This window comes from Prenolepis imparis, unplaced genomic scaffold (genome assembly GCF_030444845.1).
Source record: "Prenolepis imparis isolate NDT839.2.m4 unplaced genomic scaffold, iyPreImpa1.0 SCAF_2, whole genome shotgun sequence".
Taxonomy (NCBI): domain Eukaryota; kingdom Metazoa; phylum Arthropoda; class Insecta; order Hymenoptera; family Formicidae; genus Prenolepis; species Prenolepis imparis.
In genome coordinates, this window is record NW_028141160.1 from 24,194,591 (window position 1) to 24,210,926 (window position 16,336).

A 16,336-nucleotide genomic window follows, 5' to 3' on the forward strand; every position below is an offset into this window, starting at 1 on the left:
AAACATAATAAAATGTAGTGCCCATTTCTTGGAATATCGGTGACTCCTGAGTGCGTCGCGGGGGAGTCGCCGCATCATCGTCGTTCGATGAGGTTAGGCCCACCTCCGATAAGTGAGCTTCGAAAAAAGCGGCGACGCGAAAACAGAGCATCGGTTCTATTCGCGCGCGAATAAGCTCTCGCGATTCTCGCGTTTTACCGAAACGCGTCGAAAATGTGATATCTAAAATCCAGGCGTCGCCGCGCATCGCGAACGAAAAAAAGTAACGCGAGTGCAAGTGTTTCGAGTGAGTATGCCATAAAGGAACGGCGCGGAGAGAGAGAGATCGGAAGCCCGGGGAGGCATCGGGTAACGGCGGAGCAACGATAAGGTAAATATAATTTATAATTTATTTAACTTGTCATTTGTGTTATTACTTATTGTGAGATTACGAAAGAATCGACTTAACATGCCTTTTTTTAGAAAGGCAGAGAATCAATAATATGTCTTTTTTTAGAGAGGAATTTTTCTATTTTTTAAATATTACTTGTATATGTATAAATATAATTGTTTTACTATGTTTACATCAACATCAATCCTACAAAAAATGTTCTGCAATATTTTGTAAATTATGTATAATAGCAATATTTATAATTTATGTATAATATATATTCATGGTTAAAAAATATATAAACTATATATACAATCGTGATAAGCAATATATACAGACGAGTTACAACGGACGAGTTGCCTCGGCAAACGCGTCCTCTTTTGGCATCGGACGAGGTGGCCGAGTGGTTAAGGCGTTGGACTGCTAATCCAATGTGCTCTGCACGCGTGGGTTCGAATCCCATCCTCGTCGTTCGCATTTTGTTGGTTTGTGATAGGGTTTTCTTGCCCGAGTTTTCTTTTTCTGTGCGATAACCATTAGTATCGATCGCAATTTAATGCGCAATTCTTATTTTGAATAATATACGTAAAGATATTAAAATTTGATTTTATATGTTGATGACACAATAAAATATATACGTTCACATAAAATATACATATAATTTATCTATATGCAAAATAATTTGTTGTGAAACGATAATGCATATTTAAATAATATATTTTTACAAAGAAATATAAGTTTTTTAAAATTTTTCTACGAATAATTTCTCTTTTAAACAATAAGTAATTTTAATATAATTTCGTTCTTTTAGATGTGTACAAAATTTATTAACGATATATGAATGTAGTATATGATGCAATGCATTTATGAGAAAAGTTATATTCGGAAAAAAATTGAGAGAATATCGAATGATATCTTATGTAATATATGTATTATGCAATAATTTACACGAATGATTTGTTGTAAAATCGACGGAAATCTTTTTGCCATGCATCGTATAAGTAGCAAATAAAACGGTTGATTATTTGGAAAACGCGTTCTGAAACGAGAAAATAAACGATGACTTTTTCACGCTCGTTATTAATCATAATGTTCTTTAAGAAAATATGATATAAGAATATTATATGTATACAGAATATTAATATAATATAATACGAAAAATCTTGTTAATAATAATAAGTTACACTGTAATGGTGTAACACATAATAATATAAAGTTATATTCTGTTTTTCAATATTTGTTTTATTAAAAGCAATAATAATAATATGTTATAATAATTAATTTTAATTTAATATTATACACAAGAAATATTTATATCACATGAAAATTTTTATAAAAACTTATATAAACAATATTGTATAGTATTCTGCCGAATTTTTTATAATTCAAAATTGTTTGTGGGATTGATTAAAATTTTTAATTAAAATTTTTACACAAAATAAATAAATAATTAACAAATCTGTACAATAACTTGCACGATGCTCAATCTATTCGTAACTGTTAAATTTAATTCTTGATCGAGTGGTCGATGCAAGATAAAAGATTGATGCTTGGATAGAATGGTGCATTTACTAAAGACGAATATCTTTGCTCCACTAACGATGCAGCTGGTTATGTGATTGATTACGTAAAATTTAAACGTGTTTTGGAATCATTTGTGCAAATTATGCCAGCCATTTGAAATAAATAACAATCGCGATCGAATTACGTTTCAATATCTATTTTCAACGATATGTGCAGGAAAAAAAATTGTTAATTTATTATGAATTTATAATGAACATTCGTACGATACATATATACGATTTATATAGTGAATATTTTCCGCATTTTATATTCTTGCCATCATTGTAATTGCCACTTTTTTCCGAAATAGCGTCATTAAATATACAGCGATTAAAATTGCGGGTTTGTCCCGTTTGCTGTAATTTACATTGTAATAAAAAATGTATCAAGATAAGTAAAGTTTAAAAAACAACATTTGACGCAATGGAAAAATTAGCAAACAATTATATTATTTTTTTATACATCTCTATTTTTCTCTTTATTTTTACGAAATATAATAAATTTTTATTGTCAGCTATGTATGCTTGAGTACATCTGAAAAAGAAGTAATCGAGAATAAGAAAATACATAAAAATATAAACTGAATATGATTATACATATAAAACTATGTACAAATTTTTCTCATAAAATTTTCTTTTTTATTAATGTCTTCTTATTTTTATTAATGTCTATATAGTCACATAAAATTTTGTGAAAAATAGTAAAAATAAATTTCATCCATCTTATTAAAATACATCGAGTCATTATTATGTTTATAATTACTCGATAACATTGCTAGATATAAAATAGATTAATATCTTGCAGCTAATATTCTCGCATTAATTGTAATTTACAATGTAATGCGCTCCTAATTTAACACGATAATCACATCGTTCAATTGTAAATTGATTTATATCTAGCAAAAAATATGTAGCGAATACATTATCTACACATTTCTCGCGATATCGAGTAATGATACATTTTCTTACAAACATTTCTCTATACTGTACACTCGTGTTTTATTGACCAACTGATAAGCTAAACGAAATTCAATTCACTACACACACACACACACACACGTTATATGCACGCGTTTGTATATTATACGCTATACTGAATATCTTCAAAAATTTATTGTTCAAAATATATGTACGCTTCCATCTATAACTAACAATAATAGTATAATCGAGTTCAAACACACACACACACACACACACACACACACACACACACGCACGCGCGCGCGCACACACATTAATGATGTATTCATATTTACAAAGATGATACATCAATTCTTTGTATTCTTTGCAAACATGAGAAACATACAAATTATTAATATCATGCAAATTACGAAAAAATAAAGTTTTTTAAAACTTAGAAAGACATTTCGTCATTGAAAATGTAAATGCATATTAATACATACGTTTGTATATATGTATATGTATGTATGTATGTATGTATGTATATAAATGGATATTGTGTGTGTGTGTTTCAACTGAATATATTTATCTGTAAACAATTATTTGTTATCTGATGCCTCGGAAATAGATTGGAAAATTTTTCTTATTGTTTATATATTAGTTTAATTAAATTATTTTATTGTCTTACGCAAGGGATGATGAATTTACTATAATAATAAAATATATCAAAGCAGAATAAATAATAACTAAATATATACATATATTTGGATAAATAAAATAAATTTTAAGTTAATCCATTTTCTTATACATATGTTGTCAAATAAAGACATTTTATTTTAATCATTTTAAATATAGATCATTATAAAAATCATTTTTATTATGTAAATATAATCGAATTCGAGACTTTAACAATTTTTGATTGGCAGCATAATCAAGAATAATCAAGAATAAAAATATTTTTTGTGAAATTTCTCCGAGGATTTTTGAAGATACAACTCCAACTATAGAACATCTAAAAATTGAGAAAAATCTTTTAAAATCTTTATTGTATCATATAATGATACTTGAAAATCGCGCGCGTGGAGTACTTCGAGGAGTGACGTGAGGATACGACCCTGCAGGCGTGCAACTCCGAAGTTGTGAACGAGCTACAAAGATACAGGCATAATCGGGGATCTGATACAGAAGTACTTGAAGCTCTTATGACAACGTGACAACATCCGCTGAGCGCAGCTCTGCCATATCTCGACGTTAGCGATCAATTTTTAGTTGTGTCATCACTAACACATGTTTCCTGTCATAATGGCACTTAATTATATTATAATCTTTATGATATCGTATATCTTAATTAACTTTATTGACAATCTTACCGTACTTACCCGTACGGATAATCATGACACGTAACAAATTTTGCGTTAATTTCTTCAAGGCTTAAGACAGAGACAAACAATAGCAGGAAGCTACGCTATCACATACTAGATTAGATTGTAATTAGTGTGTTAATCATTGCGTGTTTTTAGTGATCTTTGTAATTTACGCGAAATTTAAATTATTCCAAGCAATTCAAACGAACAAATTGTGACACAATTGTAGTTATTTTCCATAATTTAGATTTTAATAATTTAGCAAAACAGAGTATTGTTTATACATATAGGAAAACTATACTGATTTCCCCGTCAATCTTACAATATTAAAAAATATAATAAGATAAGTAACATATGATATAAAAATGATTTGTGAATTATATGCATAATACACATGCACATACACATCTATATATACGTCTACATACATGTGTATCAAAAATTGTAACTATTGTAATGTTTTATTAAGTATTCTTTGCAAAATTTTGGTATATCTATTAAAATTAAATTGTTCTCTCAAATACCTCTAGAATAATAAAATTTATTATAAAACTCTTCTATATTTAAATATCATAAACTTTTTTATGACATTACATTAGTTTTATGCACTGTTAGCATCAATATTTGATCAGTATTTGAAAAAAAATTATATAATTTTTATGTTACAGGATCAAGAAATTGACTCGAATAAGTGAACTTATTATCGAATCTATTATACAATATATTGTTCAATGACAGATAAATATTAGTATACAATAGATGCCAATATCAGCCATGGCACGTGCATACGATGATATCGAGCGACGGACGAGTTCGAGGCCGTAAAAAACTTACATGCCACATTTATACGTCATCGCTCGTGGAATACACACGTGATCGTGTTGGATCGCGACCACTCTGTTTTATCGACTCTTTTTTATCTCGACGAAGGATTCGTGCTTCTCATGTAGGAAGCACGGATGTGATGTGCTCCGATAGATCATACATTCCTTCGTTTCTCTTGTGTATTCTTTGATAACGTGAAATGTCACTTTCACAAAGAAGACTCGACGAGATGACACCGCTCCTCTCGAGTAAGTTTTGCTTTAATTCTTTCAGATACATTTTTTGCGCATTTCATCATTTGCACTTTGATCGATTCAATTATCACTTCCGCGTTATTCTTCGTCATGCTACATGCATGATTGTAAAATTATTATGAATAAATATAAATAGTTAATTGATACCTCGATCGATACTTTTATTTTACGAATGATTTTGTGTATGTGTGTACATACATGTAATCTTTATTATTATATATTTTTCTATATCTTATTATTACAGGTTGGTTTTATTTTTTTTTATTCGCAATTTTTTGCTTTTATTATTTTTATTTTGCTTGCTTAGATAGAAATATTTGTGTTTTATTTAAAAAGTGTTATTTAAAGATCATAAATTTTCATCCTTTACATATCGATGAATGCTCATCTATTAATATAATGTTTCGAAATTAAAGAAATTTTACAATAACAAATCTAATCAAATTACATCAATGTTCTATAAAATTTTATTGTTAATTTTATTGTTAAATAAAATAAACTGTTCGCGTGGAGCAGTCGTGGCCGAGTGGTTAAGGCGTCTGACTAGAAATCAGATTCCCTCTGGGAGCGTAGGTTCGAGTCCTACCGACTGCGAAAGATCATAACTTTTTTTTTAGAGAAATACCAAAATAACTGAAGGTTTGATATAAAAAGGCTTGAGTGCTATATATATATATTTTTTGAATATAATTTTTATATTGAGAAAAAACTTTAAAAGCTTTATCTGCCGAGAGAGAGAGATACTGTAAAGGCTGAATGTTATAAGAATGCATTTTCTTGTGAAATAAATTAATTTAAAATATATATTTAGGAAATATATTTTAAGTTATTCCTCTTCAGAAAAAAATACATTATTAATTTTAGCATGTTATAGATTTTGTGCAAAAATATAATGCGCATTTGTTAAAGAAATGATTTTGTTTAGATATCATATCATTTTATATATAGTACAGAAATATGTAAAATATGTAAAAATATATAAAGACAATTTTTTTTCAAAATACAAAATTTATTATTTCTATATACATATAAATTGTACCGCGTTACTTTATCCATTAACAACCTATTAACTATTAAAATAATTATTAAAACTAAATAAATAATTTCTATTTGTGTGTGCGGTAAGGAAAAATAAATTATTATGCAAAATAAACTATTCGAGCAGTTAAATGACGCGTAATGCTACTTTTTTCTTTTAAACCATTTTTAAAGTCTCGCAGACAGCGGTGTATTCTACAATTGTTTATTTATTTTTTTCTCACATGTAATAGTAGTCATAAGAGCTCGACAAACATGTCAAACTATCGACGCGTGTGCTCTGGTGATTAATCAAAATCTTTCTGCCACATATGACATACTTATATTATGTGTCTTGACGACAGTAATCAATTAATCTTGCTATTTCTGTTTTTTTTTTTTTTCTTTAGACAGAGAGGGAATTTGATGATTGTGCTGTGATATTTTTGAGCCTCGAATTTAGTTTATATTTCATGCATCATATTTTACATAAAAAAGTTTAACTTATCAAAATAGTGAAAATAGTGATATATACATATGCATAATCTGTGAGTTTTGCTTGTGAAATTTTCTAAATTATATGTAAAATTATATATAAACTAATTCAAATCGATATGTGTGTGTGTATATATTTATCGCGATATTTTTAATATATGTAGTTAATTTTTAATTTATAAAAAATTTGTTTTTTAAATATATAATACATAAAGATATAATATATAATACTCTTGACTTTTAATGATAAAAGTATATAATTTTGTACATTTGTTACTTGAATGTAGCTACAGACAGAAAAACTCTTGGCAATAAAAATTCTCTCTCTCTCTCTCTTTGATGATGAATTCTTTTAACCGATGCATGCAAATGATGAGGAAGAATTAATTCCTAAATTTTACTGAACTACTCGGACCGAAAAATTTGACAACTAAAATTTTTTAAAATACATTCTCTTCTTTCAATTTAATTCTTATCTAATTAATTCCATAAGATTCCTCAGATAAATCTCTTACACGTAATGCTCGTGTACATTTCATTAAATGTCCGATAGTACCATTCGTTGCGACAGTGTCTGTCGCATGACAGTATCTTGGAAATCACGAGAATCATTGACGTTGTTAAAGATATTCCCGTGATGAGATTATAAGGATAAATCGACTGTCTCTTCTACCTGCCTATTTATTTAAGACAGCCTTATCTCGAGGATTGCTATATATGGCACTTAATAAATGTTATCGCGATGGTAATCAGGTATTTAAAAAATTATTGCCTTTATAAATTTATTGTCTTTCTGCCGTGAGTTATTGAGAGCGCGAAACGTATCAGTACTTGATAAACTCTGCACTGAATAGGAAGTCTAGATCGCATTTTTAAGAAAATTTTTCCGGAAAACTTAGCCGATAAAGCTGCAGTTTTAAAAACACACGACTGAAAAATATTATATATTTTGTAACTTGTTTGTTATCAAAAGTTTCACCAGCGGGAATTATTTTATTTATGTTATGTGCTAATAAGAAGAAGTTAAGGACCGAGACTATGGTGCTATGTACGTATAATTAATGAAATAATTAATTATATTAAATAATTAAAGATATATTCTATTAGGATAATGAATTTATTATTTAGTAAAATATAAGTAGTTGTTAGAAAAGTAGCATCTGTACGCGTTATGAATTTTTAATATCACGCTTGCACAGACTTTGATATCGTAATTGTCAGCAGAAGAACGACTACGATTAGTTAATAATTTTGCACAATCCGTGGCATAATATGACAGCATGATAAGCTGTTTAGATGTAGATATAACTAAAAATTATAGATGTAATTAAAACTTGACAAATATTTATCTTTTATGTATGATAACTAATGTTATGTATGATAATCAAATAATAACATATAATCGATATCGATAAGACTTGCATAAGGTTATTTAATAAAAAGAGCAACAAAAATGCATAAAATATACATAATTAACATTGCATTTATTTCTTCTAAAAAATTTTACGGGAAGTTATCTTTGCAACTGTTTAGCTAATTTTCAATTTCCTAATTTAAAATCTTATTAATTAATTATACGATAAATAAAATTAGCCCAAACATAAATATCGTTCTAACATTATTATTTTTTTATTATTATCTCTCTAATCTTTAATATTATTATCATTACACATTTTATATTAGCAATATTAAATTTTGTACTTTTTATACAATGGAATCAACATATATTTTCTGCATCTTTGTCTTAATTACAAGATTGATTCAAATTTTAATTTTAATCATTTTTACAACCACTTTTGTCTTTATATGTACATTTGTTATAAATCATATCATAGGGCCGAATGTTACACTCTCTCGGAGTTGCAACCTCAAGGGGCTCTTTCTACGGAGGATACCGATTGTAGCATGGCTGCCTCTGTACAGTTGGAGCAAACTTCTGCAGGACATTTTGGCAGGGTTGACAGTGGGTCTGACCGCGATACCGCAGGGCATAGCGTATGCAATAGTGGCTGGACTTCCGGCTCAGGTGCGTACGCGATACGAATGTTCTTGTGACTGCCGTATGTATACTTGCCGCATATAAACTTACTCACTCTCGAGTTAGACTATCGTTGAATTTTAGCTTTAGCGTACACAGTGATTTTCCGAAAAATCGATTAAATTAATAAGACATTCCCTATTAAGTGAATTAAATTAATTCGAAATATATCTTAAAGTTAACGATGATTCTAATTTGAAAATAAAGATCACATCTGTCCGCATTTTTTTGCACAGTTAATTAAATTTCTCGAGTATTTCGAGAATTTCTGTCGAGTAATTTCAATTTAATCTACGATAGTTGGAAAGGAGACTCTCCAAAAGTTAGGTCAACTTTTACAAACTTCAGTATGGGCTGTATAGCAGTTTCATGGGCTGCTTCGTTTATCTGGTCTTCGGTAGCAGCAAAGATGTCACGGTGGGTCCTACCGCGATAATGGCTCTATTGGTGCAAAAGCACGTGATAAAACTGGGAGAAGATCTTGCCGTAAGTGGAAATTATTAATCTCGACACTCCGACACTTTGAAACTTAATTTATCTCATTTTATTTCTTACAATTACCTCTTTATTTAATGTATTTTTATAACATTACGCCATGTTAATTTGTCAACATAATTTTACTGTGATATATATTTTTGTTTATTTTTAGAAATTGATAACTTAAAAAATTTATAACCATGATATTTATATTATTCTTTAGGTTCTCATGTGCTTCTTATCTGGTGCTGTGATTACAGTCATGGGAGTGCTTCACTTGGGATTTCTCGTAGATTTTATAAGTATGCCCGTAATTTGTGGCTTCAGTAACGCTGCGGCGATTACTATCGCTACTTCCCAATTGGGTACTTTACTGGGCATAAAGGGGCGCAGCGAATCCGTCATTGACGCTATCTCGAGGGTCATCAATCAAATAAACGAAATTCAACTTTGGGACACTGTGTTAGGAGTGTGTTCGATGATGGTGCTGGTTCTCCTAAAGGTAAATTGATTATATTTTAATTAATCGCAAAGAATTTGTTTTTAGAGAAAATGCTTTTAAAATTTTATCAATTTTTTCTTAATCAAAATCTTTTAATACCGAATCATCAATATATTTTTATTCTTAACAAGATTTAATTGAAAACCTTATTTAATTGAATTGTTAATATCGTCTGTGCGACGCTTTACGAATTTCCTTGACAATTGTATAAATTTTAGTCAGCGGATTAGCTATTTATAAAAAATTTTATTTTATATGTATTTAATAGAATAAAATGCATCAGGTTACGATCGCACATATTAGAATTATAATTTTTCTTATAGTTTTAATATAAAATCAATGCACGGTTATTTTTGCTGTAGAGAGTCACTATTTCAACGAGATATAATTAAAGATATAATTAATAGAATAAAATATTTGAAAATGTAGAAACTACCTGGCAAGAAATCGGGAAGCCCTTTCGAGAAATTCATGTGGCTAATTTCGTTGGCCAGAAACGCTATAGTTGTGATGATTGGAACTATCATAGCCTACGCGCTATTCTCTTACGAAATCAAGCCTTTTCAAATTACGGGCAATATAACCGAGGGCTTGCCACCGTTTTCCTTGCCTCCATTCACCGTCACACACGGAAACCATACATATACTTTCGTGATGTTGATCGAAGAGTTTGGCAGTAACATCATCTCAATACCACTCATTGCTATTTTGGAAAGTATCGCCATCGCTAAGTCATTCGGTAAGTAAATTTTATTGGCAAATTTCATTTGAACAAATCTAACTTCAATTAACTTTGTTATAATATAAAAAATATCGATATCGTTGGATCCTCTCTTTCTAAAAACACTTTAATTGCGTTTTCAATTTTAGAATATAAACCTTTAATAAAATTATTTCAACAGATTATTTCTTTCGTTAATATAATATTCAAAATTAATTATCTTGCTGTATAAATTGAGGAATAATTACATTATGAATTGGCAGTTTTAATGGAGAAATAAAAATTATTTATAATTAATAATATATTAATAATATATACAATATTTTATATTTAACGCTATATTTAAGGCTCCTGGTACCTTGCCGACCATGTCGGAATCGTGACGTCAGAGGCGAGAAAACATCGCTATTTTTTTTTAGATGCCATTTCTAAATAAAAACATATTTGCATAAAATAACACTTAAGATCTCTTTAATACACTTCTAAAAAACGCCGAAAACTATCCTTTTCCCTTTATGATCAATCAACAGCTGTAAAATGTAATATTATGAGGCCCAGTCCTTCTGGTCTTTGCACATGCGCAGTCATTCCGCATGTCAAAGTCTGATATCTCGATCATTTTATGGTTGTTGATTGACTGTCAAGGGAAAAGAATAGTTTTCGGCGTTTTTTAGAAGTGTATTAAAGAGATCTTAAGTGTTATTTTATGCAAATATGTTTTTATTTAGAAATGGCATCTAAAAAAAATAGCGTGTGTTTTCTCGCCTCTGACGTCACGATTCCAATATGGCCGCGGTGAGCACCCAGGAGCCTTAAAACAAGTTTTTAAACAGATTATAAAGTTATTTTTGCATTGCGCCTTTCAATAGTATTTCGTTCAAAAAAATTTTGCGATATGTCTGAAAAGGATTAATTTTCCACGATTAATTTTCAGCGAAAGGAAAGACTCTTGATGCTAATCAAGAGATGTTAGCGCTCGGTCTCTGCAACATATTTGGCAGTTTTGTGAGATCGATGCCCGTAACCGGAAGTTTTACTCGTACCGCCGTCAACAACGCATCCGGTGTCAAAACGCCGATGGGCGGTGTGATTACGGGTACTTTGGTGCTTTTGGCGTGCGGCCTGTTGACATCCACTTTCAAATTTATTCCCAAAGCTACGCTAGCGGCCGTCATCATAATCGCCATGTTTTACATGTTCGAGATACACACTTTCATCGTTCTTTGGAGAACAAAAAGTAAGAGCCAATACTAACAATCTACGCAGATAAATATCTTCCGTATTACACAATTCAAATTTCGATATTTCAACTTTTCTCCTTTAAAATATTTTTTAAATATTTTATTTTATAATTTAACGGCACACCAATAAAAAATATTGAATTGTTTGGTTTGTACAATAGTTTGATACGCGAAAGTAGAATTTTTTGATAATTTGGAATGACTCAAATGAGTGTACGAGTGCACAAATCTTTCGTTATTTTTTTTAACCGATATGTTTCTCTATGGTTTGGGCAAAAGATTGTCACAAAAGTCCTTATTTTTAATTACTTTGATATTGTTGTGCGCAGTTTAAATTACTTATTATTTATTATGAAAAACAATGAAATTTAATTTAATTAATAAATTTAAAAGTTTAAGGAAAATTAATTTTACGTTTCAAATAATAAAAAAAGTAATATAAATAAAAATATAACAAAAAATAGACTTTAATTAAATAAAAGTAAATTCTTGATCGATTCTTTTCTTAGGTATATAATTTCTTCAGTTGTAATTATACATTAAATCTGACAGTCTTGTTATGGATAATGTAAGATACACAAAAACGGTACAATATCAGGTCAACACAAAGCATTAAATATAGCTCGTTATAAATTATCCGGCGGTTAATCTAGTTTCTCTCTACGTCTTCTCCGTTCTCTGACGTTGAACAGAAATCGATTTGGTGCCATTGACGGTGACGTTATTATGTTGCTTGGCGGTCGGTTTGGAGTACGGTATGATCGCCGGGATTGCGGTAAATCTAATTCTCTTACTCTATTTCGCGGCCCGGCCCGGGCTATTGATCGAGGAGCGAATCGTCGATGGTTTGACCGTGCTCTTCGTATCGCCCAAGCAATCCCTCAGTTTCCCGGCCGCGGAGTATCTCCGGGAGCGAGTAATGTCGTGGTAAGTTTCGCCGCAAATCCGTGTAAGAAATGATTCGAATATACTCGTATACACCGTGTGTTCCGGAAAAGAGTGTGTGCGAAATTGTGTAAAATTTTAAACATTCATATGTCAAGTATCTTGAAAAATCTCCAATAAATATTCCGTTAAAACGCGAAATTTAACATGATAACAAAAATATCTTATTCTTTATATATTTGTATTTCTGACTTTTATGATTATAGCTCGAAAATTCTTGAAGTCTCAATATTTTTTCGCTAAAAATTAGCTGCAAATTTTGTCACGAGGCAACGCTACTCACTTGTACTTTCCGCTTTTCCAGAGACCCTGTATATGTATCAGAAAGAGACCGTTGTTTCCGATTTTGTTTGCGTGTTTAGGTGCGATAAGAGACTGGAAAACTTGCCCGTGATAGTAGAGGGTCGCCATGTGCTTAGGATCGATGCTACAGTCGCGAAGAACCTGGCGTTACTGGTATCGGATCTCGCGACGCGAGATCAGAAGCTGATTTTTTGGAATTGGTGCGAGGATGCCAAACAGACTTTGATATGTTACGATCCGTCACTCGCGGCCTGTTGCAGATCGTCTGGCAGCATAATGCAGATATTTTCAGGTAACATTTCAGGTTCTCACTTTGCTGCTTTTTTTCAAAAAACTGCTTGTTTCGAAATAGAATTTCTGAATTGATTTGCGATAAATATTTTCTTTAGTATATATTTTGAGCTAATATTTCTTTTTTCAATTTTATTAAAGTAATAAATAAGTTGTATAATATAAATAACATAAAAAATGAATAAAAGAAATACTTTTTGTATTTTTTTTTCAAAATTAAGATAACTTCTTACATAATATCATACAAGTGGTTTGTTTTAGGATTTTTACAGATTTTTTTTATATCTTATTTTTGCGCCATTAGAATGAATGTCCTGACGTCAATTTGCAAATTTACAATAGTTTATATACAACAATTTACGCTAATTTAGGGCAATTTTCGATAAAAGAAGATTGCGTTTCAAAATTTTCCGCGCTTCATAAAATTCCGACGTGCTACGCGGGCGCGAATTTGCAACACAAGTCTCAGCGCTTTTGAAGAGGATACGCCCGATGATTACTCGCGGGGTCGTTAATGGATATCCGGAAATTTCCGTATCAACAGGTTCAAATGTTACGCGACGTGACGTTTGAGAAAGACGCGTTAGCGAATTTACGCTACTTTCTTTTCTCGGAGAGAAAAAAAAGAGAAATAAATAGAAAAATAGAGCTCCTCTCGAAGGATCAATAGGAATTTCGTATTCGGGCCAAGAAACTTTTTTTCAAGTCGTCGCGGAAGACGCATCCATCCGTCCTCGGCGGACTCATACCGGGAGGGATTTTACATTGCGGCTATGTATGCAGCCGCGATCGAACATCATGGGCATTTACGCGGCGATCTATACGATCACGTATGCGCATACCGAATCACTTATGACGGCTTTGCCCCTTTTCCCCTCTAGGGAAACCACTCGCCGTCTTGTGCTGATATTACACTTCGAACGTACACCATATTGTTTCTATCGTATATAACGGTCGCTCTAGAGCGGCGGCGATTGATATAATAACTCGCACTCTTCTAAACTCGATTTCGCGTGAAATAGAAATCTCCGTGTCGATATACACATGAAATATATCAATTTGCTATAAGGATTTCGCAGTGCCTTATTAGAATCGATCGGGATATATGTTCTGGAGTCTTTCGCAATCTAATATACATATTCTGAATAACGATCTAATTGTATTATATTTTTTAAATATTTTTTTTTCTTTTTTTTTTTTTTCAAGTATTAACAGCTTAATGTAATGTAGTTTAGAATCTATCGGATGGCTTTGTCAAGATTATTTTATATATTCCGCAGAAAATTATTTATTTATCGTTCATCAAGGACCGACATCTTTATTTTATAGCTTTAAGTAAACTTTAGTTGAACATCAAAAGATTTTACGTGCAGAATAAATTTGCCAGTATTTTATGTGTCCTCTATTGGCGCGACGATATAGCCGCATTAAATGATATCATTATTTTATAACGACAATTTTATGATAATAATTGTATACGCTTCGTTTTTCTGTTTTTAGCCGAAACTGTAATTTGCTGATAGACTCGATAAAAGCTACTGCCATAACACATGTGTGTTCGCTATAATTTCGAAGATATATTATTAGATGTCATTTTTCAACTTAAATCGTTTACTTAAATAATTTATTGGTATGTCATATAATATATAAATATATATGATGTAATATGTAAATGTAAAAATAATATAATATTACATAAACGCTTCGAAAATAATTGCAAACTATTTTTTATGCATTCATAGCGCTCCCCTTGTGCATTCGACAGTGCAAATTCATGTACACGTACCCTGATGTAAGCGATAATCAGATTAACCAGAGGGAAACTATATATAAATTTTATATATATACATATATATGGATATTGATGAATATTATTTTTATCATCGGGAAGGCGACAGACATGTGTTACATCAACGACAAGGTTGTTAGCCTCTATTTTATCATATTTCTTTATAGGGTGGACAATCTCTTTTTCTAGATCAGTTAATATATATATATAATACACACTATACAAAATTATTTATTCATAAATGAAAACAGGAGTCCTAATTATAGTTAATATTTTTTAACTTATGGTCTGATACATATACATACTTTTCTTCTTTTTAACAACTTAAATAAATAATTTCTGAGAAACTATATAGATTTATTCTCTTTCAGTAATTATATATTATGCATATTACGCGTTATTATTTTATAATCCCGTGATAGGAATAGTAACGTACATTGAATTTTGCATAATTAAAATATATATTATGCGAGTGTTCGCATAATATATTTTGATTGTGCAAAAACATTGCCTATAGATATTTAGCTTATTAATTATATATAATTATGTACACAAGAATTGGTGCAACATTATAAATGCTGTTTATAATGTGTAAATCATCGTTTTCGTACGATAAATTATATTAATAGTTTGTATTTATAAAATACATGAGAAAATCGTATTTTACCGGAATATTGTTTTCGATTTCAATAATGGTAATTTAATTTTGAAAGTTTTATATGATTAGTGTTAAATGGTATTGTATATAAATATAATATTGTTAATAAATTATATTTATATTAAATAACATCCAAAATTTTAGACGATCTATAATACGCGACAAAATTCAAAACAGAGATTTTCTATTTATAATTTTATATTAGCGTCATACGTTTTAATGTTATGTATATTTTGATTTGTTTGTATTTTATTGTTAGATGTGCACACAAATATTTTCTGCATTACATTACACACAAGTTTTATAAATAAAATTCTGTCTTAATTTTTGTCGTGAATTCTAAAGAGGATCAGAGTTTTTATTTTAATTTTTTTCTATAGTATATTCTTACCAATTTGACTTTCGACTACTTAATTTTATATATAAAATTGTATAACTGATTGCGCTATAAATTGAACGTATGAAAAATTGGCGCTTGTGCGCAGCGTTAATTTTTCGATACGAGAATTCTCGTCTTCTCTCAAATAGATATGTTTGCAAAATTTAGATAAATGATATATATACATTTCGTGTCTCACCCTACT

General features: G+C 30.2%; 1 protein-coding gene and 2 non-coding genes across 6 annotated transcripts; all 3 read left to right on the forward strand.

The window, feature by feature from the left end:
* Positions 1 to 759: 759 nt before the first annotated feature.
* Trnas-gcu (transfer RNA serine (anticodon GCU)) lies at positions 760 to 841 on the forward strand. The gene has a single exon. It is a non-coding gene; the product is annotated as a tRNA-Ser (tRNA).
* Positions 842 to 5,041: 4,200 nt separating this feature from the next.
* LOC145933131 (sodium-independent sulfate anion transporter) lies at positions 5,042 to 15,647 on the forward strand. Of its 4 annotated transcripts, XR_014424810.1 has the most exons (10): positions 5,042 to 5,269; positions 8,623 to 8,813; positions 9,174 to 9,311; positions 9,526 to 9,804; positions 10,234 to 10,543; positions 11,460 to 11,762; positions 12,459 to 12,693; positions 13,074 to 13,306; positions 14,806 to 14,935; positions 15,048 to 15,647. XR_014424810.1 is itself a non-coding variant. In XM_083032640.1 (9 exons), exons 1-9 carry the CDS (start codon positions 5,221 to 5,223, stop codon positions 14,823 to 14,825), a joined length of 1,758 nt encoding a protein of 585 aa, XP_082888766.1. In that variant the 5' UTR covers positions 5,042 to 5,220; the 3' UTR covers positions 14,826 to 15,019. The 4 variants fall into 4 exon arrangements, 3 of the variants coding, with proteins under 3 accessions (XP_082888766.1, XP_082888767.1, XP_082888768.1); XM_083032640.1 differs by lacking the exon at positions 15,048 to 15,647 and having other exon boundaries at positions 14,806 to 15,019; XM_083032641.1 differs by lacking the exons at positions 5,042 to 5,269; positions 15,048 to 15,647 and adding an exon at positions 7,061 to 7,835 and having other exon boundaries at positions 14,806 to 15,019.
* Trnas-aga (transfer RNA serine (anticodon AGA)) lies at positions 5,788 to 5,869 on the forward strand. Its single transcript has one exon. It is a non-coding gene; the product is annotated as a tRNA-Ser (tRNA).
* Positions 15,648 to 16,336: the final 689 nt, after the last annotated feature.

What these genes read in the sequence shown, in the direction of transcription:
- LOC145933131 (XM_083032640.1), top strand. Translation starts at nt 5,221, where the DNA reads ATGTCACTTTCACAAAGAAGACTCGACGAGATGACACCGCTCCTCTCG. An exon ending in CGGGAGCGAGTAATGTCGTG is followed by an intron (nt 12,694 to 13,073) that starts GTAAGTTTCGCC and finishes TTGCGTGTTTAG; the next exon opens with GTGCGATAAGAGACTGGAAA. An exon ending in CATAATGCAGATATTTTCAG is followed by an intron (nt 13,307 to 14,805) that starts GTAACATTTCAG and finishes TTCTGTTTTTAG; the next exon opens with CCGAAACTGTAATTTGCTGA.